The sequence below is a fragment of the Anopheles stephensi genome, chromosome 3 (genome assembly GCF_013141755.1).
Source record: "Anopheles stephensi strain Indian chromosome 3, UCI_ANSTEP_V1.0, whole genome shotgun sequence".
NCBI classification, from domain to species: Eukaryota; Metazoa; Arthropoda; class Insecta; order Diptera; family Culicidae; genus Anopheles; species Anopheles stephensi.
Genome location: NC_050203.1, coordinates 50739913 through 50767855, shown reverse-complemented (window position 1 = coordinate 50767855; position 27943 = coordinate 50739913). Strand labels below are relative to the sequence as shown.

Here is a 27943-nt window from a genome sequence, read left to right as displayed (position 1 = left end):
AACCTCTGTGTATCTCTCTGGCTTAATGGCTCTCTGGCTTCATGGTTTCAAATAGCTCACGATAGAATAATTTATTCATTCATTATATATATATGTGTGATTTCACTTTCCGTCCTACACGGACGCGATAGAGGTTTACGATATTTGTAAACGCCGTATTATGCATTATGTTGTTTTGATTAATCCACTCTTTACATTGTGCCTGGTTGGTACGGGTACCTTGGTTAGCAAGCGAAAAGCGTTAGAGGTAACCAAACGAGCGCGTGAGAAGGATCGTTTTCCTTTAATGCTAATGATTTTTCGTTGGAAAATGTTATCGTTATGTATATCACTTGCAGTAAAAAGCTAACCAAACACTTTTGTTCAAACATCACGTACAAAACTTATCGCAAAAACTTTGCTTGTAAACTGCATCCGTACCATCGTGCAAACGGGCTTTCTGACGGCGTCGTTCTAGCGTTATGCTGGCTATATGTACAATCCTCTCTCCACACTATGGTCGCTGCAGCTTGGGTAAGGAATATAGGGAAGCGTAGCTAAATGAAGATATCTCCATAACTGCAACGCTTTCGCTAACGAAACATACGACTGGACACGCTGTTCCGCCGTGTAAGTAAGTAACCACGATTGCCTATGTAACTGCTTCTGCCTATAAACTGGATGGATGTTCTGTGTGGTTGCAACCTGGTGTTGTTCTGCGAGGCTAGTGGGCGACTATATGTGTGTTTCTGCTGATTTGGAAGAAGCACAGCATTTACATCTTATTGTCCTTCTGGCTGGGCTTTGGAGGGGGTTTTTCTTCCTATCCTCGATCGCAAAGAAAGTTAGAAAGCTAAAAGAGTGGCTCACGAAAAGGGAAGCAAAACAGAAGCCATTCGCTGGACAGATTGATGAAGACGGTGTTGTGTTTGAAAGCGTTTTTTAGATGCGTTATTCTTATTTTGCTACCGATGCTAGACTTTTTGCAGACTAATTGACGTACCGACGTAGCCGCTCGTGTGCCGCTGTGTTGTCCTCGTTGTGTGTAGTTAGTAGTTTTGGAGAGAATTGGAGCTACAGTTGAGAGACTGACCGTGAACAGTGTGTGTTCCATGAGTTACAGATTGAAATTCGTCGATATTGTGTAGTGATGTGGAAACTGAGTCAGGATGAGCGAATGAGTTAAATCTTAGCTATGACTGAGATGAATTAGATCACCACTAAGAGTAATTTCAGCTCACTTATGAGTTAACTCTCCGTGCCGGCTACTCACTCACTCACTCACTCACTACGTTTCAACTCACTCACTATATTTTACTTCACTGAATACGTTATAACTCACTTGTGAGATTAATGTCACATTACATTATTTTTAACACAAATTGTATTGACTGAAATCATCATGCCAACGTGTTTTAAATTATTGAAGCGATATTTAACTCACGAGTGGCTGAAACATAGTGAGTGAGTTAAAACGAAGTGAGTGAGTTTAAACACAGTGAGTGAGTGATTAATCGGTACGAAGAGTTAAATCACTCCTCGAGATTGAACTCCTAAACAGTGAGTGCAAGATTTAACTCACTATTCTAACTCATTCACTGTGATTTAATTCCCGTTACCGAGTGGTTATGCCCCTCACTAAATATTGTGTAGCTTCGAGAGAAACCTGTTAACGCTATTGTCTCTCCTCACCATTTTTGTATGTTGTTCTGATTTTTGTTTCGTTCGTAAACGAATCTAAAAAGCCAATAAGCTGTCTATAAACTGTATATCGTATTCATATATGTATAAAACCGTAATCTATCTGACCATCATCGTTCCGCTTGTTTTGTGTCTGGTTGCCTGTAATGGATGATATCTTTTTCGAGGCACGTTACGTTAAACTGTTCCATCTAAACGGGTTATCGGATTTGTTCCCTCCGCATTCGAACGAAACAGCTCAGAACACCCAACAAATAAAAAATCAAAAAGCGTCTGATCCTGCTGTCCATTTCTCCAGTCAATATCCTACCTGATGATGAGTGTCTAGGCCCTTCGATATTTCAAATCGATTTTTGTTTTGTTTTACAATTAAATCAATGCAACCAAACTCCACTTTGCAAGGGTATTTTTGTAGCAGATTATTGCTGCAGTATGTCCGAAAACCCCGATTGATGTCTTTTGGTATCATGAGAAGGTGATATGATTATCAAACAATAGACTTTTTGTGTTTTTTTTTTGCTTTTGTTTTCAGCATTGTACCGCTCTAACGCTACTAGGGTTGCTTCACTGTTAGCTTGATTGGTTAGTCATTTCTTACATTACAGGAAGTGTATGTAGTTGTAGACCGGTTGTGAGGTTTATCGTTTACAGACTATCGATTTAGAACTCTCATTGCGGTTACGCTGCAAATGTGGAAAAAAGTGGAATGATTAGTGAAACATTTGGAGACACCCATTTACGTTCTAAACTAAATCAGACGGATGGGTGGTTTGTGGTAAACCAAGCAGGAAAACAGTAAAACAAAAGATAGTGTTTGAGATCGCATAACTTTAGCATAGAGTGTATTTGCATGTTTTTAATGAAACTCAAACCATCCATCCAACAAACAGGTGGGTATGGGATTGCAACAGTGCAACCGACCTATCTCGCCGCAAGCGGACGTAATTCTAGAGCGATTTGGAATTTGTGGCGGTGTGTGTCGAAAATTTTGTGTGTGTTTTTTTCACGAGGAAGCTCAAGTACTAGCGACTTAAAGGGAACCTAAACGTGCTTAACTATAAACGATACAGACGCTACCAACTACTAAACTAAAAATATCAAACATCCAGCTAATAACAAAATAATGTTCTAATAATTTTCTCGGCAATGACTGAATACGAGTAACACTTTTGCTTAGCAATTCTGTTCATGCTGTTTTGTTCTCCCATACGGTTTTTTTGTTGTTGCTCAATCTACAATATAAGTGGTAAATAAATAGATATTAAATCGTCTGTGAGTCGATGGTAATAAAATATGGTCCTATTTCGTATACTAGCTAAACTTATCAAACAACGATCGGCTATATCATTGAATCGATGCACAAACGGGAGAAACTACGGTGCTTTTAATTTCGCTGTGATGATGCAGTTGTGCAGTACGCCGGGCTGTATCGTTCGAACTGTATATCCGTGTACGTTTGCGTGTATTTGTCTACTACTAATAAACTACAACGAAAAATGTATTCCCCACAAGCAGGTGTTGTCAAAGCACAAGGGAACGCTATAACCGAATAAATTGTTACCGTAAATTTCTAGCACAAACCTTGTTTCGTTTTCCAATCATCCAGTTTCACTTAAAATTTAGCCTCCAGCTGTGTGTGTGTGTATCTGTGTCGAGTGGTGAGATTTGCATGAGGTCCGCGTTCGAAACGAGATTGAAGTTTGCCATTAGGCCACGATGCTAACCACTGTGCCGATAAAACTCGTCAATGTGGTCTTCGCACTGTAGCGAAAGTGAAACAAAAATTGCTTCTCTCACACCTGTGGCTGAAAGGGTCACAAGTGGAATGGGTGGTGCATCGGGGCAAAGGTACTTCCTCTACTGGGTACTGATGGGAATTCCCACCAAAGACTCTAACGGTGCGCCGTCGCACGTTTCTTCAACAACGATTCTAGTTCAGTTAGCGTCCCCACGCCATGTAATTGTTGTTGCCCATTATAATTATTGTTTTGTTCAGCCATTACAACAATGAGAGAGGTGTGATGCGTTTGTGGAATGAAAGAAAAGACAAAGAAAATGCATGAATAAATTATTCACCAGCAGGACACTATTTTCCCCCACGCTTTAAAACAACGCTAAATCGGTAAATGTACACTTTACAAAACAACAAGTCTGAAATTGAAATCAAGCTTATCGAGGAAACGAAAGAAACAAACGAACGCAAAAATTAACCAACATACATAAAAGCGCATGTTAACTTCATCACAGAATACTTCCCGCCATTCAGGTAGCGCGGGTGTATTGAACTAGCCCACACTTCTCTGTACACATTACAAATGAATAAAACATTTCAAAAACATATTCAAACAGACGCGCGCGCGTGGTGCTACCGAGTCGACTCGAGAACAGAAACATTCCTATTAAACAATTGGTCTACCGAAAAAAAGGCCAATATCCCGCCCCCCCTAATACGCATGGTTGGAGAAAATTCGGTACCCATTAGGATCGCGCGTATCATCCACAATGTCGCTCGTTAGCCACGGATGATCGAGAATGTCCTCGCTGGAAAATCGTAGCTCCGGATCGGATTGCAGCATGTTGATGATTAGATCGCGCACACTGTCGCCAATGTTGTTCCAGTACGGCGCAGGGAAGTCGAAGAACCCGTTCAGGATGGCATCGAACAGTTGCTCCTGCTGATTGTCGGGCGAAACGAATGGTGGAAAGCCGCACAGCAAAATGTACAGTATAATGCCGGCGGCCCAAACATCGATCTGTCGGTGGAGCATAATTAGAAGAAAAATGTGGCTTAATAACGCAACTTCCAAACTGCATCCGGATTCGCTTAAAAATCACCTTAACACCGTAACCGGATTCCATCAGAATTTCTGGTGCCACATACGTCGGTGTGCCGCAGATCGAGAGTAGCGGTTCCGTAACCTCACAGGCGAGCCCAAAGTCTCCCAGCTTCAGTAGAACCACATTACCATCGCTATCCAATTCCACCTAAAATAAATGTGCAGAAAACAGGTTGCATTAGCTCCGATCAAACACACCAACATCCACCCGGTTCCCGTTACATACCAGCAAGTTCTCCGGCTTAATGTCCCGATGGACGATGCTAAGGGAATGCATGTACGCCATCGCCGAGGCTAAATGTTTCATCATAATCTTGGACTGATTCTCGGAAAAACGTGTCACACGCGTTATGGCATCGAACAAATCGCCACCACGCACCAGCTCCAGCACGAGATACATATTCTTTATCGTCTCGATATCGTGCACTAGCTGTATGATATATGGATGATTCAATTTTTTCATGACACGAATTTCTGCCGCTAGATAGTGATCCTGGAAAAGGGAACGGATCAGTGGGATTCATGCTTACGAGAATCTCCCTAGGCACACTTACCTTTCCTGAGCATTTTGATTTGTCAATAATTTTAAGTGCGTATTCTGTATTTTTTTGCTTATCTTTCAATTTCAGTACTACGGCGAAGTTTCCATCACCTTAAATTGCGAAGAACGAATATAAACTCAGTCAATGAATGACCAAAACATCGCTTATAATGCCACCAGCCAAACACTCACCAATGATTGAACCAAGCGTATATTTGGCCTGCAGTTCTAGGGGCAACGAGTCCGGCAGGATACCGCCGTTGAGCGCGGACTCATCCACACAGACGAACGTGTCATTGTGGCTCTTCACAGGCATCTTGGGCTTTGGTCCCGTTCGGGTTGTACTGCTGCGTAGCGTTTTCCGGTGCGCGGCGATGGCTTTGCTTTCCTCCGCTTCCAGCTCGAAATCGTTCACCCCGACCCGCTCGTTACCGTACGCAAAGAACACATCATCCTCGTCGAAGAACTGTGCTAATCGCTGCACCGGCACACCGGACACGGTAAACACCTTCCGCACGCAGCCCGTATCGAGCTTGACGCATTGCGTGATCGCCGTCAGCACGTGTTCGTAGGTAGGGCTGTTCCGTTTGTTTAGCAGTAATCGCATGATCTGCAGCAGCAAGCAAGGTCGCGGATATTTGTGGAGAAGAACGGAACGAACAGAACAGAACAGGTGTGCTGGTTAGGAGCATGTTGTTGCTAATCAGCTTACTACAGGCCTCAGGCCCTCGTATCCGGACATCCATCAACGGGACGTCGAGCATCATGACACGGCGCCCTACTTACCTTTCGAGGTTTCACACCATTCCTTATGAGTGTTACAATCCTGGGATGCACCACGGAATCGATCTCTTTCAGCGGCGTCGAACCATTTGAGCCACCGTTCTTCACTGGCGACAGTGGGCGTATTATTCTGAAAGAAAAAAACGACGATAGAATTTACATTTGTACTTTATCACTCCGGGACGCTATCGCCATTCCGATAACACTATGCACTACCGCATACCTAGACAGTCTGTTGGGATTCTTGGTGTTTGTGTTGGATACGTTATAGTCTATTCGCTTGAAACCTTCATTGTTGCAGGAACATACGTAACATTTGCCATCTTCCAGATCGTCCACCTTTTCGATCTTTTTGCCGTCGAGCGTGTAAATTGCGCGTATCGCACTGGTCAGTGTTACGCTGTCCTCCAGCAGTCTCGTCAAATCTTCCGTTAAACTATCAAAAGACCTAGAGCGAGGTAAAGCAAACAAAGCACCGCGGAAATTAGCACCATTCTAATAATGCGAACGTGTGTTGCAACTTGATCGGCGGTGCCATTACCTATAACGCTCCACCGACACCGGTATCGTGCTGCCGGGATAGAATTTGTCACCATTACGAAAAAATCGTATCCTTTTTGCTTTCTTCGCCGGCGTCCGACTGCTAGAGATGCGCTTCTTTAGTGTGTTGGATTTGTTGTTCACTCCGCCGCTGAGATCGAGATCGATCAGTTCCTTCTCTAGCTCCGAGTTGGAGCTGGTTCGGCTGTTGCTTCGACTGAGTGTCGAAGTTGTATGGGTGCTAACTTCCATGCCCCTGCTCGCTGCTGCTTCTGCCTGCCGCGTGTTCACCTGGCCCGTGTTGATCCTTTGCACGGTGTCTTATGCAAGCAATGCTTCCACTTGTGTGTGACCTCCGGAAGGAAGCAATGCGCACACCCTACACACACGCTCGTGACCGCTGCTCACCTTGTTAACGGGCTTCTGCAAATAGGAGAGTAAGCAAATAGAATGTACAGTAAATATTACGCAGGTGCAAAATAGTATTAGCAAAGTTTTGTAAGGCGCCCGCATTGCAACTTCCAATACAAACATTTTCTCTCATTATCATACCCAATCTCGAACGAACGCTCACCCGGCAGGCACCAACGCCCGCATAACTATGATTATCATTTTCAATGCCAGCATTGCAATAACCAATCGACCATCATCCTGCCTTAAGACTTCTCTTCCCATCAGCAGTACTAATCATTATGATTATGCGTTGATGTAAGTGCAAAATGGAAAATCAATCCTATGTGCAGGTCTACGTCCCACTTCAGTAAATATAGGCTGGAAAGGCACGGGGGTAATACCGTTGCGAACCGAAAAATGGAACATCGTTAAAGTTACTTTCGTTAGACAAAATTAGGTTAATCAATCGCAGGGAAGTCGTTGCAATTTCGCTATATATTTAGAAGCAGCTATCAAGTTGAGATTTGGAACAAACAATTCGCCAAAATTACTGCGTTTTTAGACGGCTTAATGATACCGTATAGTTGAATAGTCAGTCCTCACACTATGAGGGAACGGTCCAGATGGGATTTGAATCATGGTCCTGCCGTGTGAAGACCAGGCCGCCCAACTGCAGGCCGTATTTAAGATAATTTCTCATATGTTCTGCTGTTGGTATTATTGAACATTGGCATAAAAAATCTTTTAAATATTATTTTAATACATCATGAAACATCCAACTGCTTGGAACACAAATTCTCGTCCAGGATAGTTTATACTATGGTTGATCCGAGTTGGAACATTATACTACACATTTACTCGTTTCGCATTTCTGTTGTACACAAACACATAATACACGTAAACAAATCAGCAGCCAGCACTGGTCTGCCTTGCTGCAATGAACTAATCATGCTCTAACCTTTGCAAAGTTTACAAAACACCAACCTTGAACCTGTGTGGTGCTCGAGCGTTGCGTGCACAAATGTAAATAAAAGCATAATTCCCATCCGACATTAGAGTGTCGGTGAATGCCGGAAAGAGGGTTAAACTTCTAGCATCGTGAAATTTCTTTGTCGTGCTTGTGTTGTGCTTGGGTTTAGATGCTAGATGTACCATGGTTAGTAAGCATGTGCTAACAGGCCAAACCCTAGGGCAAAATGAAATCAGAAGCACAGCCTTTTAATATCAGAACTAAGTATCACATCAAGACTCATCTGATATTTGTGATTCCATAAGGTGCCTGGAGATGTCTAGCAACTACAGTTAACGCTTTACCTTGTCCGTTGCGCGAATCGAGCAGCATGCGAAAGTGCAGCAATAACGGTTTCTGCTTCTGCCATTCACCCATTCATGTTCGGCCCAGGGCAACATACCCGTAAAACTTATTACAACGGGAATGTACTGGGGCTCTCATCAGCACGAGCACTGCCGGGACCCAACATACAGGCGCACGGCGACGACGATTGCAAATTTCATTGCCTTATTGACGCCTGGAAGTCGGTACCGGACAATCAGTGCATGGGGGCGACATTGGTGGACCCCCCACCCCGTAAGACTCATGTCGGTCGGTGCATTATGAGCTGCTGATTGTTTATCGGAGCGGAACAAATGCTGAATCTTTCCCTGCACATGGGCCTTCCCCGATAATGACCCAACATTCGTTTAGCTAGTCTGCTAAGCAAACATGATGTATTATTTGCTAAACAGTATGTATTGCTCCTTCCATTATCATTTCAATTTAGCTCCACTTTTTTAACATCAACAGCAACTAATTGTGTACTTGTGGGTTGCAATGTTTGCTGCACTGACCGAACGTAAATCAGATTACTGGTGATTATCTCACTAGAACTCCATCAAATTTGTGCGTCATTTCAGCAGTTGGGATGCTCACACACCTGTCATAATTGATTTCTGGCTTAGTTACCGACACGCTTTACATAACCACCACTCACCTCCCTAGGGTGCACGACATGGAGGATTGCCACCCACGGTCAATTGACACAGAGGAATAACGTTACTAAATGAGCGTACGGAGAACCAAAAAAACGCCCCGTGATATACAGTGCATTTTCTGTACCCAGGAGCTTCGGAGAAGGGGTTTGGGAAAGGTTTTTATATGATGGATTCGCCTCGATGGCGTAATGGAATCGATCGTTCAGTTGCCGGCGCACTGGACTGCATAACCATCGACACCTTACTACTGGGTGGAGGTAGTGGTGGTGTATCGCTACGCTAATTTCCTGACCACCTGCATCGCAGCGAATTGTGGCCGCGAAAGTAGCAAAAACCGAAGATCATACGATGGGGAGTTTCCTTTTTTTGTTTGTTCGAAGAGAGACCTTTATAAGTACAGCGGTTAAGAAACGATTGCATTGCGGTAGATCCACTTTCTGTGATAAAAACTGTTTTGCAGACTGACCTCTAAACTATCTTAATGTACACAGTTGAAGTTTTGTTTCGACTTCTTACTTATCGGGCGGGAAATTGAAGGGAGATCTGTATGTTTCATTTACAGCCCATGTGTGGTGAATGTAGCTTGGGTAATTTTAATTGAGTTTCTAGTTAAGATAATTTAGCTTGCAACTGATTACAATAAACTCCATCAATATGGATAAATTTGTAAGAATAGCGTTTTCTATTAATGTATGCGTCTCAACTTCGATTATTTGATGACCTTGTGTCTTAGCGATCCGCTAAACTGTTCATCATGTGTATGTGTAGACCAAATATTATGGCCTGTTCAATTGATTTGGAGCACTAGTGGCCAACACGGCCAAGGAACTGAAATTGAATATTTACTGGTAATATGGTTTTTTCTAGGCAGGTTTTGCTTTTACATACTGAAGACCTATTATAGGTTCTAAACAGCTTCGCGAGAATCCAATAAAACCATCTTATGAGGGATAGGTTCTGGAGGATGTATTGTTATTATACTTGGATCTAAGATCATTTGTCTTCAATCGTTCTTAAACACCAAACTGTTTTTAAAAAATTTCAGAGATTAATTTAATAAGATTTCATTGACAGTTTGCTTGTTGTTTTACATAGATCTTTTTAAAAAATCTCCTTGATCAAGCCTGCGATCTGTGTTCATAATATTAATTCGGAATTTATTTCCGTTATCAGTTAGTTATCCGGCGCTAAAACCGCTCACGGTCCAGCGCCTTCGGCTGCCAATCCGTTATCCCGGACTACATCTTAGTCTAGGTCTGCCATCTTATTTCCTTGTGGACGCTCCGGTTCGGAATCACGATTCCGATCCGATCCAGCATATAAATGAGTCCGATCCGATCCGAAAGAACGATTCCGACCAGTTCGGGAATCGTTTTCGATTCAGATTTTTGATCCCGGACTCGTTTTTGATTCCGCGCTCCGGATTCCCGTTCTGCTGAAAATGTATGTCGTACACATTGTTCTGCGTTATCTCCTATCTTCTTTGTCCTTGCCAGAAGCTTGCTTGGTGTTATAATTTACGGGTAGAATTTTGGAGACGACGGAAGTTTCCTCTTCTTTTTTTACTTTCGCTTACTGTGTTTCTATTTCCTTTTACAGCGGTAATGGTGCATGTCAGACGGCTGTAATATAACTTCGATCAGTATGTTTCCTGCCACCGGGTGCGGTGCCGGTCTTCATATGGAAAAAAATCATATGGTTTTGCATATACCCCCTCGGATAAAAATCGAAGTGCGGAATCGTGATTCGAATTCGACCCGGCGGTGGAGTGCTCCGACCGGATCCGATCCGGCAAATAATCGGATCTGCCCATCCCTAGTTTTTTGCACCTGCACCTTTTGTTGGCCTTAAGTAGGTTAAAACGTGGCCTCGCAATTATTTTTCCCCGCTTATAGTTAAATAGTAATAGATCGCAACGCTAAAAGTAGTGACTAGGTTCATTCTGTTGCTTTCCAGTTTCGTTTTGTTTAGAAAAAATGGAATATTCCTGCCACTAATATTTATGTGCATTTTATCAACATTATCACTACCACTTTGAAGCAATTCTCAAGCAACCTGTTAAGCTATAGATTGATATAATATTCTCATACATAGCCCTGTGGCAGGCGCAATACAAGCAATCAATATAATAAGCATATAAACAACATCAACAGCTAATAAGACACATTCTATTGCTCAAGTGCACATCGAGCGAATAGCCATCAGGAGATAAATGCGATATGACGGTGTGTCTGAATGTTTTTTTTCCCTTGTCTGGCAAACATTTTGCTTCCTCCATGCGTTCTGATAACCGCGATGCGTCTGACAGACCCCACGACATCTACTTCTTCCCATGTGCATATGCGACCGGTCCTTTCCTTTGCTTCGATCGAACCACGGCAGTGAAACGATCGCCACACCACACCACCTTTCCGACGCCAATGATTTACAACCACTTCGATTAGAATTAATTGTAGCACACCAGCGTCACGGCACCCGGTAGCAATTACAATCGCTCGTGTATCGGCCACGCGGAGGGTAGACATGGGCCTTGGCTTTCCCTTTCGAAAACGAAATCAAGCGCATTAAATGGGGCCTCTCTTTGCCAGAGCTCATGGTCGCGCGCGCGCCCGAACTTCGAGAAGTAAAACTCACCGCCAGGCAACCCAACCGGTGAAAAGTGAACCACCATCATCGTTTCGGAGGCTTCGGATGGCTTTGGGAGAAAGCGTAGCCGAAAACCATCATTAATACCATTAGTTTTAGACCACTTTCGTGTGGCCCGGGCGCAGTCTCCCCGTAACGCCAAAAGCCCGACCCCAAATCGCCGTCATGCTATGGGGGAAGCCGCCACCGTTTGAAGTCCACGCGTCACCGTTGCAGCGGGCAGCTAATGAATAATTTTTCAACATAAAATCTGTTACTTATTGCTCTTTAACAATCTAATAAACCGTTGGGCGCGTTATTGACCAAAAAAAAAACCCAAAACACAAAAAATAGTCTTATTTGGTGTAATATGAAGCTAAAGTGGTAGCAGAAGACCCACTTGCGGGTAGCACAACCCGTGGGATCCCTTCCCCGAGTGCATGTTGTGTTTTCCAACAAAACATCATTAGGTAGTGGCTAATGCGAGGCATAGCTAATCATAAACGGAGGTATCATCATCCATTACTGTCCATGAAAGAAGCAAATAAAAGCCACAAAAAATCGATGTCGATCATAAAATGTCTCCCCGGAAATATTTAGAAAGGAACGTTCGATCTACTCAGTAGCAGTAGTGTGCGTCGTAGAAAGAGGGAGCGGCTATTTTAGCAACATTATTAGAAGGAGCGATGAAGACAACCATCAACGGTTTAATAACGAGCCCCATGAATGAGCCACGTTTTGGTTGATAAAAAATGAATTTCTTATCATCGAAAATGGTTTCATAACCGTAGAATTGGGTTATCTCATGGGTTACGGATTCAAAAAGCATGATACAGGATTTATTAGTCCAATGCTTTGCAAGTCATTTCGGAATCGTGACCAATAAAGTAAACTTGGGTTCGTTTGTTGGCCAAGTACAAGTCATGTTCTTTTTTCTGCATTCCCAATAGTTTGAGGAGATATTGTCAATGTAACGCAGTTTAACTTCATGATTTGCATTTTATTTCTCCTGAGACACACACAAACAAAGCCGGATCAATAAAAAATTGTCAGACAAAGCATAATGAAAAAAGCAATTAGCAAACGCATAAATACAAATATTAGGGTGGCTGGCAATCCCTATCGCTAATAGCTCGCTCCAGCCCGCGCCTTATCGAAAGATCAATATTCATTCATGACCTGTCACTTGAAATGATACCGGGTACTCTACACGGCAGCTGCTACACTTTGGACACGGCCTAGGCCACCAGAGCCGGCCTATCCTTAACCTTGACGCCAGTCGGTCGTCTTTTGATAAGATGTCACTCGCCGACTTCGCCGACATCTTCGCCAAAGAGAACACCAGACAACAGTGGCAAACAAACTGGCTCAAAACATACGCGCCGACCGTTGTAATAGTTTTGTTTCTTCGCCTGACTTTGTGCTTTCCGCATTACTTAGTCAGGGTTGTGTGGATCTACACAAGCACAAATCCGAAAAAGATGAACTCCCTCCCTTATGAACCCGTGCAACTTCTCCCTCTTCTCGCAAGTAGCCGCGGCGTGTTTAATATCAAAATATTAATAAACGTTCCACCTGAGGGATTTACACACGAGCGCCCCAAGGGGTAAATATTCTTTTGCCGGTCCTAACTGTTCTGCCTGCCGGTTATTTACTTTTCTACGAAATCTTTTCCAACCTTACCGCTGCCTCGGGGAAGGTTGCGGTACCGCGCGTCCGGTAACTTTTTCTTCCACCAACTTTACTCTACCCAGTCAATGACCTGCAGCAGTACTTGCCGTTCAATCGTTCCACTAAATTCGCGGCACGAGGACCCGGTACTTCGGTGCTCGATGGTAACTGGGGGGCAAAGGACGTGGATTTTTATCCTCTATTTCTACAGCCCTCACACACACACACAGGTAAGCGTGGAAGGCTATTTTTTGGCAAAGGTCCAATTTCATCTTCCTAAGCACCATCCAAAACGTGGCTTTCATCCATTGCGGGTTTGGGTGGGCTGTGGATCGATAACGACAATTTCGCCATTTAGTCGACCGCCCGGGTCCTGTCACGCATACCGAGTGTTTTTCTTCGATCCTCGTTAGTTCCGCGGCCACCCTGACCGGAAGTGGCCGAAAAGCAACGAAATCTCACGCATACAGCTACAGACTGAAAGGGGCCACAGCATGAAGGTATTGAACCGTTGTTGCGAGCAATGGTGGCCGGTGGGTTAATGGCCAGCTTCTCGTTCTAGACGATTTAGCGACCGTGTGTTCGAGTCGAGCGTTTACGTTTATGCTTCTCGTGCTTGACTGGTGCTTGGGACCGGCAATTCGCCGCCCCGAGAAGACACTGGGGTAGGGGGAAACGGGAGAAACCAATCTGTTAAATGGCCGTGTTTATTTGTTTGTCCAAGGAGAGATAAATTAAATCCCACAGTAATGAAGATATTATGAAGGTGTAGAGCAAAGTCGCTGCCGTGCCGGAAGCTTGCTGCGGAACCCGTCCGGGCAAAAGATGTGTTTACTCCAGGGCAAACAAAAAAAAACACCGACAAGGGAATAATTAGTAACTCGTAGATTAAAAAGGGTAAAAAATTAGCTCACCGCAAATTTTAGGACAGTTTCACGGCTTTTTCAAAATAAATAAAAAGCTTGGTGGTTTTCACCGGCTGCTTGTAAAGCGAAAAATCTTAATTAAATCTGGCAATAATGTAGCCGCCTGGTGGTGGGCTGGTTCCGCTTTAACGAACTCTTGGCAAAAATCGCTGCTATTCATTCGCTACTAAATCACACTGTAACGGTCATCCATTTACATAATACCATCTACAACACGAATAACCTGAAGCCAACACACACAAACGCACAACGATGTGGTTAATGGGCATTTTACACGTAATATAATTTTAGAGACATGCTCCCTTTCTTTTCTAAACAACCCTGATAAAGAAATAGCGAAAAAAAAAAACCCCACGACAACGAAGATCTCGCATGAAGATGATGATGGCAAGCGGATCGCTGCTACGATGCCGTCGCAGAAATAGGACGGATGTGATCTTCACTAATTGATTATGACGTATGTACGATACGCCGGCTCGCCGAACATTCCGCTAATATTTACCGCCACAGCAGTTGTTGTAATTAGCAAGGCACGAGTTTTCCGCACGCCACAAAGCAAAGGGGAGCTTCCCCTTTTTTGACGGTTTAACGGGATTGTCTGCATGCTTTTTTTCCACCTTCTCCTTCACGGCCCAAGGCAGTGTTCAGTTATTGGAGCATTAATGTTTTGCTAATGTGCAAAAAGGTTTGCTGACACTCTGACCGATGCTGGTGGAGCTGATAAAAATGCGTACATCATATCAGGCTTCTTGGAAACTGACTTTGTTTATGAGCCTTCTGTACGGTCTACGGTTTGAGGTATCGTCCGCAGCAGCAAAGCCTCATATCAAACAACCGTAAATTCATTATTTCATTACGGCTATTCTGGTTGCAGGCGTCGTCTGCCATAATAAATTAACGAACGGCCCCCCGCTTCTCGCTTCCAGCCCAGCCACAACAACTCAGTTGACCGAGCAAAAATCAATTCGAATTAGAATGAGGCTCCGTCTGTATGGTGTATATGGTTCTGCACTGACCGTAACAGCGATTTGACAGCACAGCGGGTGTTTAGAGCAGAAACTGCTACGCCTAAGTCAAGCACGCACCACCGAGCTAGTGGAAGAACCAACATTGAACGACGACCCGTTTATGACTGAAACTCGGCCAAAGTTCACCCGTGGGGCGGGGGGAAAAGTTGACTCCTACAGACTGCTTTTCCGAACCACCGTCTTACCTCCTGTAGTACGCCACATTCGTCACGTCACACGCTGAGATAGAACGCCGCACGGCGCAAGAACGCAAACTACGGTCGAAAGATTTCGAATCGCTTGCACAGACAGACAGAACCCAGCACAAATCATACGGGCCCAATGATTCTGCCAATTTGATCGTAAACGAAGCGGAGAATGGATGAGAACGATACAAAACAAATTGTTTCTGTATTTATCTTTCGTTGCTGTATTTATTTAATTAGCAAATAGTTCCAAAAAGCTTACGAAAGCGTTTATGAATTTTTGAAACGTGGTTTTGATTGAGTTTCTTTTTATTTCGCTGACCTTTCGATACGCACAGAAACAAGTTGAGGCGATCCTAACACGAATCGTTTGGGCCTCAAAAGTCTGAAACTTTATGCTAAGAAGTGAAAGAAAAAATTCATCTTTCTTGAAGAACAATAAACACAACCGAGAAGAATGCCAATGGTGCAGAAATTTCAAAGTTAAGCAGGTCCAACTGCCATAGCATTACAATCGAACTCCGTACACGCCACGCCTGACATTGACACCGTCCAGGAAGAGTAAAGGGAGAGAGTGACATGAATATGTATTATTAGAACTCCCATTTCTTTCCACACTTCATATTTCATGACTCAGCCCCATCGGAATGTCGTCTCGACTGCTGTCGCCTCCATCTGATGTGAGGAAAAAAAGAACCCTTGCAACAGAAGGGTCGCCGCAAGTAGAGGCCCCCAAAAAATGTGACGTTAGAATTTCTAGAGTTTTTGGTGGCGTGAGCTATCGTATTATAGTTAGAGAATCTCGTACTAGCGTGCTCTCTTCAAACATCGATTATTCCTGTCCAATGCTGAATGAAGGTATTCTAGCCTCCAAGTACCGCTAACAAGTGTGCCATTAGTGTAACGCAAGAGGGGGAGGATTCAATTTCCCTTTCGCTCTGTAAGTTCAAGGCGCCTTTCCAGTTGTGCAGACAGACACTTCCTGACCGCGGTAATCGTACATCAACAAAACCACCCGTTTGGCTCTTTCACTTGCAACGTTCACACCTCCATTAGGTGTGTGAAGGTTGACACTCTGAGAGATCGGGCCGCAAGCAGCGATTTCGCACCAAATAAAGACAATAAAACCGGCGGTACAATCAGCAGAACCCAACCAAGAATAATTTCTCGCCACGCAAACCGGTTCGGTTTTGCATAATCAATAGCGCGCACGCTTCGTTGTCAAGTGAAGTGCACACATCACCCTTACGACGAGGAAGTCAAAGCCTTTTTGTGTTGTTGTTCATCTTCTTCCTGGCATAAAGATCCATGTATGATCGGCGTAAACGATCGTGGTTTGAGATTCTTTTTTTCCGCGGCGATCATCGCAATATGTTGGCTGCTGGCTGGTGTTTTGCACCACGCGGTGCTCTGACTCATCGTTTGCGGAACGGCCACTTGTCTGTCTGTGTGTGGGTACGAGCTATCTCACTTGTCCGCACCCTACCGGAAGAAGGCCATCGTTTAGAAATCATGAAGCGTACACCATATAGTGGTGGCAACATTGTTACGTTCCCCCCCGTTCGCAGCTAGTTGAGTTGAGAGATTGGAATATGATTTTTTTTTATTCATTGAGGACGGCCTGGACGGTAGGGCCGGTGATAGAGGCGACAACGGCGTAGGTCTGTATACAGCAGGATCGGGGTTCAAATCCCAGCCGGACCGTTCCCCCCTAAGTGAGGATTGACTATCCAACTACGCGGTATCGTTAAGTCCAGTAAGCCAGAAACGGCAGGCATGTCCTAAGAAGTCATTAGGCCAAGAAGAAACGGAGACGACGGCCTTGCCGTATTGCTGTAAAATAATAGTAATGGTAACAGAAAAAACGACAAGTTTAGCTTAATTTTTACTATAAAACTGGTCAACTTATTTTAAATGACTCACACGCATAAGGATTAATTCTTTTTAATTACTTTCCACACTACGGACGTGCCAGCAGCGAATAAGAAATGATTTACCAGCCCGTACAAGTAGGAACAGAACAATTGACCTACATTACAAATCACGTACCACACCAACTCCCAGTGCTCGCCACTCGAGCGCGCATTCATTGATGCCATGTTTGGAGTTTTACTATTTTGAATGGAACATTGAAAAAACAGCTTCGCCTAGTTTGCGTGTGTGGTCCTCTCCTCGGCTATGGCTTCACACACACGGCACATTGCAATCTACCGTTCGTCATCCTTCATTATCAGGTGTGCGACGGCAAGCAATCTCGGGTCGGCCAGGTGGCCGTTCTTCGGCTGGTTGGTGAGGTTTCGCCAGCCTTTAGAAAAGTAGCTTAAGAAATTTTTGATGATTACACCTGCATAAAGTAGGGCAGCTGGGAAGCGAACGACCGCTCCCAATGGAGCTGCTTGTCGTTAAGCGCTGCAGTCATTGTGTGCTGGGGTGGCCAGCTGCCTGCTGAGGGACCCAACCCGAACCGCGGACGGACCCAGTCGGTCTTGATTTGTCAAGCATCCAAGCAAGAGGCGAATGGAAGCCTTTTTTATCAAACACACAAAATCACAAAAATGTAGAAAACAGTGAGAAGCGCCAACTTCAAGCGCCACAATATGCAAAAGGTACGGGCGGAAAAAGGTGTGTGCGTAATAAAAATGAAATATTTTCACGTCAACATAAACTCCACACCCGAACGAACGAACGGGTGGGTGACGTAAAGAAGCGTAGTACTGAAGAATAAGGCGAGCGATTGCTGGACAGTTCAAATTCAAAGCAGGAGTAGTACAACGTTGCGGCTTGTACTACGAAGACGGGCCTGTGTCCAGGAAAAGAGATAAAACTGTGTGCGAGTGGTGCAATTACCATATTTTTTAAGCATGGTTTAACGAGTCCGAATTACGTACCCTGCTGTTGTTACCTCGTTCATTTTTTTTTTTGTTTTTGTTGGACCGGGTTTCACAGATTATATCGCTAACCCAATAACTACCCCCCTTATCCGCTCTCGCCTTGGTGCCACATCACGGTGCGCGGATGATAAGACTCATCATGCAAACAACGTGCTTCAAGGAGCAACTGAACAAGCAAATCGTGCTGGCTCATAAAAGTGAAACAAAGCCGAAGCAGGTTAAGGAGACGTGCGGAAGTAGCATGCCTTTCATGGCAACCCGCCCTTGTGAGCAGTATGGTGTAAGCGTCTTGGGAGATGATGCTCTTTGTTATCAGCATTCAAAGCAAAAAGTGTTGAATTGTAAAAATTGTTTGAAAATGGTAGCACAAATTGCCTTCGCATTTTTTAAGTCGAAAAGAACATAAGAAATGTTCTGTTAGAGTAAAAAAAGGATTTTTTTTAATTTCTTGTATTTTTAAACTCAATAAGAAAAAATTGTGATAAATAAATTTCCTGGTATTTATACAGAACACAGCATTCAGTATCTCTCTCTCTCTCTTCTTGGCCTAACTTACTCTCTTTTCTTGGTCATGTCTGCCATTTCTAGCTTACCAGATTTAATGATACCGCGTAATTGGATAGTCAGTCCTCACTAAGGGGGGAATAGTCCGGATGGGATTTGAACCTCGGTTCTGCCATATGAAGGGCGGTTGTCTATTTTTTTTGTGGCCTTGGTTTCCTTGGATTTAATCTCTTTTCCTTGTTTGACACTTGAACTTCGAGCAATCTAGTCCAGCCATTTGGGCCTTGGGCTCTGGTGAAATGTTATCAGCAGCGTTGTAAATTTCACCCTTTCACTAGCTTCACCCAAGCCTTTCCTCCCTACACGTAACTGGCTATACCGGTAGCTAAGAATCCACAAGGGATCCTTTCATGGTTGTAGTGCCAAAAGAATAGAGAATATAATGTAGCCAACAGCCAATCAAAATTAACAATATGTATGATTGATTTGAACTTTTCTACGAAATATGCATTAACTAAAAAAATACCATTCGACGAAATTTTCACCGAGGGATTCTCTATTTTTCAAGCACTAAGACAATTCCAAAACTTCTCGTCGTTATATTGATATAGCTCCAACAGCTATGGACAAAGCGGTCGAATAATTAAGCTTAGTTGATTGGCTTAAAGAGACTTTGAGTCATTAGACTTGATTGGTCTCTCAGTCAAATAATTTCGTTTAAAGATGTTGAGGTGCTGGCTTAGACCATTCATGGACAACTAACAAGTGCCACAGAAGAAGAAGCTGATGTCGTATTATCAACACCGTTCTCGAGGTAAGACATTGTACATCGTCGCGTACTTCGTGACCACCAGATACTATCGATCCATCCTGAACATTGGTATCAAGACATTTAGGTATGCAACATAGGAAACAAGCCGGAAGCTTGGAGTAACGAAAGCGAAGCAAAGGTTCTTTATAATATGGTTTTGGAAAGGTGAAGAAAATTGTACTTCATCTACATCAAACCTGCCTTAAACACCTGTGAGATATGCGGGAAACGAGAACATATTCAGCACAAAAGTAGTAGCACACCCAGATTATTGTGACTATTGGTCACAAAAAATGACCAGTAGAAGATAAATGTTGTGCCAAAGCCAACCAACTGTCCCAATGGCCCTCAACGTTACTCGAAATCTTAGGCAAAACTTAATCGAAACAACGGCTTCAATAATCGTTTTTGCCTACCGAAAATGTTCCATATTTAAATACACTCATTGATTTAACGTCATAAATTTGAATTGCTTCATACTTCTCAAAGTGCCCATCTTACAGCTGTTCTTGGTTATGAGTAAACTGAACGAGTCTTTACGGAAACTCACCTATTAATAACATCGTAAGTTCGTGTGTGAATGTATGGAACGGAATCAACAGCAACACGCTCAACAAGAATTAAATGTTGGCTGCAAAAAGTCAGCCTCATAGCACGAGGGCATAAATCATCAGGAACATTGACACCAAAAACGAATGTTGGACACCGGTCGCACCAATACAGCTACGGTGCCACCCATCAACCTCTAGGAACAATAGAAACCGGCATCTAAGTGTGTGCCCATCTTCTAATATTATCCAACCAACTGAAGATATTGACTAGAGGCACGAACGAAGACCGTGCGCCCCTTAGGGCCGAAGCGAAAGACAACCTACCGCGTGTAGGTAATTGGGCTCGACAGCAATTGGGATCAACTGGTAAAGTCAAGCAGAAAGCACACACACACAAAAAACGAACTAAAAACTTCCTTTTGCCGCAAAACAGTTGGTCGGTCAGTGTACGCTGCCACCGTCCACGCGACCAAGTAATTGTGGCGAACAGTTTACTGCAGTGATTTTTAATTGCAAATCAACAACAAAACTATGAAATGAAAAAATGGTTGGTCGGCCCCTGATTGAAGAAACGCGACAACAAATTCGACAAAACATTCGAGTAGAAAGTGAAGCCTCAAAAGTCATTAGGACATCGCCGATCGTTCCTGACGATAGCCGATAGAACAACGAAATGGCAAAATAGACCGTCCGACTGACGGCCTGTTGTTGCCCTTTTCCGTACCGACACACACACACGCGCGCACCAGGTAACGGGGTATTTGCGTAAATCTCGGGAAAACATAAGTTTGCGAATGGTTTGCGACAGCACCGGTGACATCTTTCATCAATCATGCAGCACGGCGCGCTGCTCTCCAACTTGGCCCCCCGTCGCTACTACACCGGCTACAAACTTCTCCGGACTTCGGACTACCACCAAACAACTGGTGGGGTAGATGGACCTAGGCTTTCACTATTTTTGGTACGGATAGGGAAACGTGCGTCCGTTTGTGTGGCCACAACAAATAGCTTCAGCTTGTTGGGACGGAAACAAAACCGAAGCAGCAAGGAAAAAGAATCACGCAATACGACTCCGCTGGCGGACCGCTGCTGGTTGGCAAACTGGAATGGAGAAAGTATTTCCATCCATAAAACATCCCTTTTGACGGTTTGCACGATTGCAAATGATCGAGTGAATTAATTTAGAAGTGTGCCGCTGCCTGCTGCCTTCATTTTTCGTCCGTTTTACCCTCGCTGGAACTGGAACGGAGGTAGGTAGGTACGTCAAGTAGTTAAAACGCGTAATTATCAGCGATTTATCGGTGGCAGCGGGCTGGTGGAAAAACAAAGCCAAACACATGCCAAACTTTCTGTTTTATGTGTTCTACCCAAAAACAAAAAAGGCGAGGTGAGAGCGTGGATGATTTGGGCCATTTAGCTAGAAGTATTGGCGTACACCGCAGTTGCTCACAACACATCATCAGCCAAGATAAGCCAACCCGGCGGACTGCGGACAAAACCCGGGTACAACAAACAATCAACCCTGCGCGATAGCGATCAAGCTTTATCGTGCGTTCGGTGATGTCCCATTTTGTGTCCCAGTGCATCCGATGTTGGCCAGAGATAAGACGCTGCGAGTCGCAAACGTTGGGTGGTGTGCAAGGTTGCTGCTAAGGCCAAGGTTCTTATGACGGCGGGCCGTTGACGCCTCGTTACCAATTTGCGTTACTGACGATGATCATTAAAGCGGGGCAGAACCTCGCCAGTAATTGTTTTACATTTTACTACTCATTGGATCCCTTTTAATGATTGCTTTATCGATTGCGGCCGATTGGCTGCATGTGCAATCAATGCAATGCACTCCAGTCACTCTAACTCTGGCTTAATAGACTCATTTTCCTTTACGAACATCAATTAGAGTTTTTTTTTATGGGGCATGAAAATATGCCTCCTAATGGAAACGGAGTTTTCCGTCCGCATCCAGCCATCATAACGATATGAAAGTGCAGCAATGAAGGTGAAAGGAACGGATGCCGCCCTCCCAAAATGGAATCGTTTAATGACACCTTAAATTATCATCAATATCTTTTCTTTTTCTTTTTAAATTTCACTTTTGAGTGGTGCAGCACCATGGTACACACGATTTCGTTTCGTAGCCTCGGTTCACTGGTTCACTGTTTAATTTAAGCCGGTTGTCGTAAATTTTATAGCATAGGAATAATTGAAACATTAATTTTAAAAGCATCTTAGCTACTCCAAATCTCGAGCCTTTAATGCTAGCGTAATATATCCAAAGAAAGCTATATTAACGCATGACAATTGAACCATAATACTTCGGAGGCAATTTTTCTTACTGATGAATGGCCACCTTTTTTTTAAGTAAATACTTCACAATCAAAAGAGCGGAAGGTAGCTAAGCCAACAGGGAAAAAGGAAATTTATAGCCACAAAGTAAAACCATCATAAAGATCATACAATCTGGAACCGTCTACCACAAGTGACGGGCGGGCAGGCACTCCACCTTAGGGCACTCCCATTAGGTCACTTCGCTAAAGGTAGCTATCTAGTAAAGCGTACTTCACTGGCTACTCTACAACAAATCAATCGAAAACCTTGCCATCGGGCCTAGCCCCTTCCGGAATACTGCGGCGGACCGCGCGATCATCCGATTGCAACACGGGCCCAAAGATAAGCCCGGACCCTGGATGACTGTGTGTGTGTGGGGGGGGTTTTGGGTCGTGAGTTGGCAAAAGGGGTCCTCTCCCCCTTTTCCAGCACAGTTTTGTAGGTCAACGCAGAACACATGTTTCTATTTTCTATATCTGCACCTTAAAATGTGCACCTATAAATAGCGAATGTTGTTTCCTTCGTATTCAACGTAACGTAACACACACACACACGGAAGAAGAAACCATACTTCTACTTTAATGTGTTGAGATGGAATGACAAAACTATCAACGCTCAGAAGGCGCAATATTCAATGACAAGACAATAAAGTTCAATCATTAGGCACACATCGGTGAGCAGGCGACAGATGAGACGCGTAGTCTGGTCCGAAGTACGCGACCGAAGCTATTGAATTGCCCGGGGTTATACAATGCGAACTCAGTAGAGCGAACGAACAGTAACTGGGGAAGATTGTGGATCTTACTGGCGTCATAGAGCGCTCTCTATGTATGTTAAGAAAATGCAATTGCTTAGGATGTTTCAATTATATGCTATATGCACAAAACCATGAACAATATGGGTTAAAGCAACTTTGAGTGTAAAAAAGAATTTTGATAATATACTGCACCTTAAACAGAGCAGCTCACATGCTCTTGAGGAATATATTTCTAACTTTATCACTGGAGGTCTTTCTCACAGGGCGTTTAAAAAGAATTAGTGTGGATTCTAGATTTCTATTTTACTCAAAATCAAGCCCCTTCAACTATAAAATTGTAGTGATTAGGCCTGTTGTAGGCTTAATGTGTAATCAAGAAGAATTTATTGAGAGATGAATATCTTCATGAATAATTTTTCTAATACGGAAATTCCTCACGTATCCTACATTCATAACGCTCAAAATCATGATGGAAACATCACCATGCATAATCCTTGATGTTAGAATTTGAGACAGGCAAATCTAAATTCCTCAAAGTCATGCACCAGCCATCTGATCCTTCTGAAGTATATTTAAACATAGTTTTGACTCCTCTTTTTCAATCAATACTCCTTAGCAGAATCGGAACTGTTTTGTGCAGCTGTTTTCACCCATCCAAAACTTCTACTTAAGCTTTCGCATCATTAAGATCAGTATTCTTTTCTTTGGCACTACAACAACCTCGAGAGGTATCGGCCTGCCATTTCTGGCTTTCTGTGACTTAATTTTACCCGTAGAAAAGTAGGCAGCCTTACGGGGGGGTACGGGGAAGCGGTCTTGGATGGGATTTGAACCCCGGCCCTGCCGTGTGAAGACCGGCGCCGCTGTCGCCTCGGCCACCGGACCGCCCCGGTATCAGTATATTTGGAGTTAATTTGGTCTGTAGCTTATTCCAAACAATTTCTTGCCAAAGGTGTTACTACAAGTATTTAAAAATTATAACATTTGGAATGCTTACTACAAGTACTTCAGTTGTAAAGTACATTCATCACACACATGTCAGATGCAATACCGGATGCCGGATTCTACAGAGTTCCTCAATGCCTCCCATAAATCTCTAAGCTACCGCTAGAATGTGACCCACAAATATCATCTCAAGCTATTCCTCTAGCAATTAAAAATTATCCATAACGTTCATGGTAATAGGCACGAGAAAGAGAGAGAGAGGGGGATGTGAGTAAGTCGATAGGCAGTCACAGCCCCACACGCATTCTTCCTTCCAAGCACGGCTGAATGGATTTGTAATGTAGTAATTAGTCTACCAGCCGTTTTAAAAGCTAAAGTATGCCAACCAATCTCTCTCTGTATCGTCCAACGGCAGGCGGTAGAACATCTCTCACTCGGACCATCTTCATCATCGCGATCGCGACCGGAAAGAGGAGGCGCATAGCAGGAGGCCATCCGTATCAGTTAAACAAAACGGCGGAAACCACGGTCAAAATGGATGCTGGACTGGATGGCTGAAATGACTTCCAAACCAAACATTTCCCATGTGCCTAGCCGGCATGTTAGATAGCATGTGCAGAAGGCAAGTGCGCCCCTGGCCGCCAAGGAAGAATGCTTCCGAAAACGGAGTTAGGGTGTGGACGCGGCGCACCGTCTGGGTACAATACACCGTTGGGGTTCATTTTTAGAATCTCCTTGACATCGACACTTCGACGACGTCGTCGACCGGCATAGGGAGCGTGGTGGTGCGTTTTCTCCAATGCCAAATAGGGTGGCACAATACAACTCCCCACCCCCCAAGCTGTCGGCCTGTAGCACCGTGGTGGTATTGGTGAGGAGGGTGACTTTTTGTTACAGTTAAAGCGCGTGCCTTTTGTCGCACCCGTGTGCATGCGTCCCAGAGCTAGCGTACGGCGGCGGAGTGCCTCGCATTCCAACGCTTCTCCCTTGTGCGAAACAGGGGGTGCGCGTGAGGGTGATTTTTGTCGGGAGTGGATTTTCCTCAATGAAAATATTCAACTCACATACACACACAAAGGTTCGCGCATTCATATGGCGGATATCCGGTCGACTGTAGTGGTGTGTGGAATGAAGCAGAAAAGTGGATGCTCCTGGCTGCAGAAAAGCATAGCGCACACACAGGTTGGACGTACCAGGAGGAAAGTGCCGAACCGTGAGTGCGTTTGTCTGTGTGTGTGTGTATATATGCGTGTCGTGCAAGCAATGATGAGTTCGATGGATGCTTGCAAATTGGGCACAAATGGCCACCACAACTTTCTTTTCTGCGTTTCCATTCAACCGGCTCACAGTAACAAAAAAAGGCAGTAGAAGTAGCAGAAGGCTTTCATAAGATCCGACAAACCGCCCTCATTGGTGCGAGCCTTTCTATTTCCGTACCTTTGCCAATTTTGGCCAGCATAGGCCACACAGACGAGTTTCGAAATATTGCAACGAAAAAAGCCATCCACACCGGCATAACATAACATTTGCTCGAATCTCACAGCTAAATGTCACTCGACCGACCGACTACTGACGCCAACTATTAATTCACGTTCTGTTGACCGGTCGGTTGTCGAACGTGAAACCTTTTTACCGGCCATGGCCATGGATTGCCTTGAAAGCAGGTAGAGCAAGTCCCTAAGTTTGCCAAATGTTTGCTGACGGTGTTATTCTTAAGCAAAACAACAACATCCGGACACAGCCATCTTTGATGCAGCGAGATATTGGCGATGAAATTACAGCTTTTCAAGGGTTTCGCAACGGTGTTCATGATTACTATGTTAAAGCTCATCTAGTAAGCATTATTTTGTTATTCCATTCGCAAAATGATTCTCGTGAAAATATACGCTGCTATGCGCACATGCTCTTGACATTCGAGCGTCGGTACATCCTGAGCGCGTTTGTTTTAACAGCTTTAACAAAACAGCTCGGCCAACCCTCGGTTTTTCCCTTTTGTATTCCATGCACAACCCCCACGGGTGCCATTCGTTCCCGATGTTCCGCCCACTCGGCTCTTTATCTGCTGGCAGCAAGGAAGAAGTTTTTGCCAACCATGAAGCGGCGACCAACTTCTTACGCTTCTTTTTACAACACAATCAGCATCGTAAACATACGCACATTTCGCACTAACACAGAGACAGGCTGCTGCCGTGAACTACATAGCTAGGCGCCGTAAAGCCATACCTAACGCATGGAATGGGCTTTTCCTGTTTGGTTTTCTCGTTTTCCTCCTCGTTTCGAGGCAGACATACTCTATAAAAGAAAGGATTCTCTCTATCCTTTCCCAAAAAACAAAAACGGTCAATTCTTACCTGGACAAGGTCTTGGTGAGCAGCACGAAGCAGGCGGCACAAGTGCTCGGGATAATTAATAATGCAATGACCGACGACGTCAACATCCAACGCCCAGCGCGCACACACAAACACACACAAACGCGCTTACGTTGGGGAAACTGCTATGTGCGCCGGGAAAGCGCCTAGACACTGTGTAAAACGGTAACGGAACGAGCACGCGAAACACTTGATCGAACACCGTTTTCTCCAACCAATTTCAGACCAATTTCAGGGCACTTATTCTTGCCGTCACAGGTGTGGAGGCCAACACGACAAACAGAACACGGGCACACACTTTCACGATTCAAGCGAACATTTTTTCTTTCTTTTTCTCCGGCAACACACGCACACTATAGAGCACAGCTTTGAACAACAATGCACATGCACCAAACATTGACGACACTGTGACACGAATGAACAGGGAAAAAACGGCCCAGGCCGTCTAGGAGAAACAAAAAACGCCTCCCGGACTGGACCGGACAGCACGGCAGTAAACACCACACACACACACAAACGGATGCAGCAGAGATGATGTTTGAGGGCTGTGACGATAGTGTCACCGCTAGCGTGATTCGCGAATGTGTGGAGTTGGTGTCGGTCGGTTGGCGGCTGGTTGAGTTTCCGTTCGTCGATGGTGGTGGGATCGGGATGCAGCTTAGTGCAGCATCATCGTACGCGGAAGCATTCAGCGGAACACCGAGCGACACGAGCAACGGCAGCAACAGCAGACAGACGGAAACAACAAACACTACACTGTGAGAAAATGCATTATTTCCACCCTTTCCGGAGCGACGGGTTTCCCACGAAGCAATAGATACCGCTGTTCAACCAACTTTGAGCTGCAGCAACAATGGGATTTTTGGGGCGATGGGTGCGTGAAAGTGCATTATGGGAGGTTGTGACAGTACGTGCTGCTTTGACAGTTGGCGGCTGACAGCTTGCGGGGAATGGCAGCAAAAACGATAAGATGCAAAGCGATGCACACTGCTGATCGGGCGGACATAATTTGAAAAGGTAGTAAAATAAATAAATCATACGTTTTTTTTGTTTTATTAGTTTCCCTCAGTTTGGAATTGTATTTCATTTTGAGGATGAAATTATTAGTTATTAATACACCGTTTCATTTGAATGCTGGTGATAATGGGTACTGCAGAGAGATACTTATTAGTGAAGTTTTGAAGATTCGCTCCTATGTACAAATTGCTGATGAAAGAGTGAAAACGTTTGTTCTTGGGAGAGAATTGACAGCAATGTAATTTTGACGTGTTTGCTAAACACGATGTTGAGAACTCAAAAGAAGGAATAAAAAAAGCGTTATTTTCTTCTGTTTATGCGTCATATTCAACTGACGCTTGTTTCCGCTTTTCCGCGACACCAAATATGTTTGAGACAAAACTTGGCTATTTTTTTAAAGAAAAGGGTCACATTTTCTCCGACATCATAATTGAGGGCCGATATTGAAAACAAAGTCGGGAATAGTTCAGGTCATGAAATTTGGGTAGGTTTGTCGACATGGTTTCATTGGGTTTTAGCGCTGGCAATTATTATCTATGGGCGCTTCAAGGTAGCACGTGAATGTAACTGCG

At 44.2% G+C, this 27943-nt stretch overlaps 1 protein-coding gene across 3 annotated transcripts; it reads right to left on the bottom strand.

Annotated features, from left to right (window-relative positions):
* Positions 1-38: 38 nt before the first annotated feature.
* LOC118514537 (serine/threonine-protein kinase GL21140) lies at positions 39-27266 on the bottom strand. 3 transcript variants are annotated; one of them, XR_004906662.1, is made up of 11 exons: positions 26337-27266; positions 6383-6804; positions 6065-6289; positions 5845-5971; positions 5251-5668; positions 5072-5169; positions 4744-5010; positions 4516-4665; positions 4156-4433; positions 3262-3610; positions 39-2363 (listed from the first exon to the last, which is right to left on the bottom strand). XR_004906662.1 is itself a non-coding variant. In XM_036061521.1 (10 exons), exons 2-10 carry the CDS (start codon positions 6631-6633, stop codon positions 2333-2335), a joined length of 1845 nt encoding a protein of 614 aa, XP_035917414.1. In that variant the 5' UTR covers positions 6634-6804; positions 26337-26609; the 3' UTR covers positions 39-2332. The 3 variants fall into 3 exon arrangements, 2 of the variants coding, with proteins under 2 accessions (XP_035917414.1, XP_035917413.1); XM_036061521.1 differs by lacking the exon at positions 3262-3610 and having other exon boundaries at positions 26337-26609; XM_036061520.1 differs by lacking the exon at positions 39-2363 and having other exon boundaries at positions 2489-3610; positions 26337-26609.
* Positions 27267-27943: the final 677 nt, after the last annotated feature.

Coding starts and splice junctions, on each gene's coding strand:
- LOC118514537 (XM_036061520.1), bottom strand. CDS start 6,633: ATGGAAGTTAGCACCCATACAACTTCGACACTCAGTCGAAGCAACAGC. Junction 4,666..4,743: donor TTAAGCCGGAGAACTTGCTG/GTATGTAACGGG, acceptor CATTTATTTTAG/GTGGAATTGGATAGCGATGG. Junction 4,434..4,515: donor AATCCGGTTACGGTGTTAAG/GTGATTTTTAAG, acceptor CTCCACCGACAG/ATCGATGTTTGGGCCGCCGG.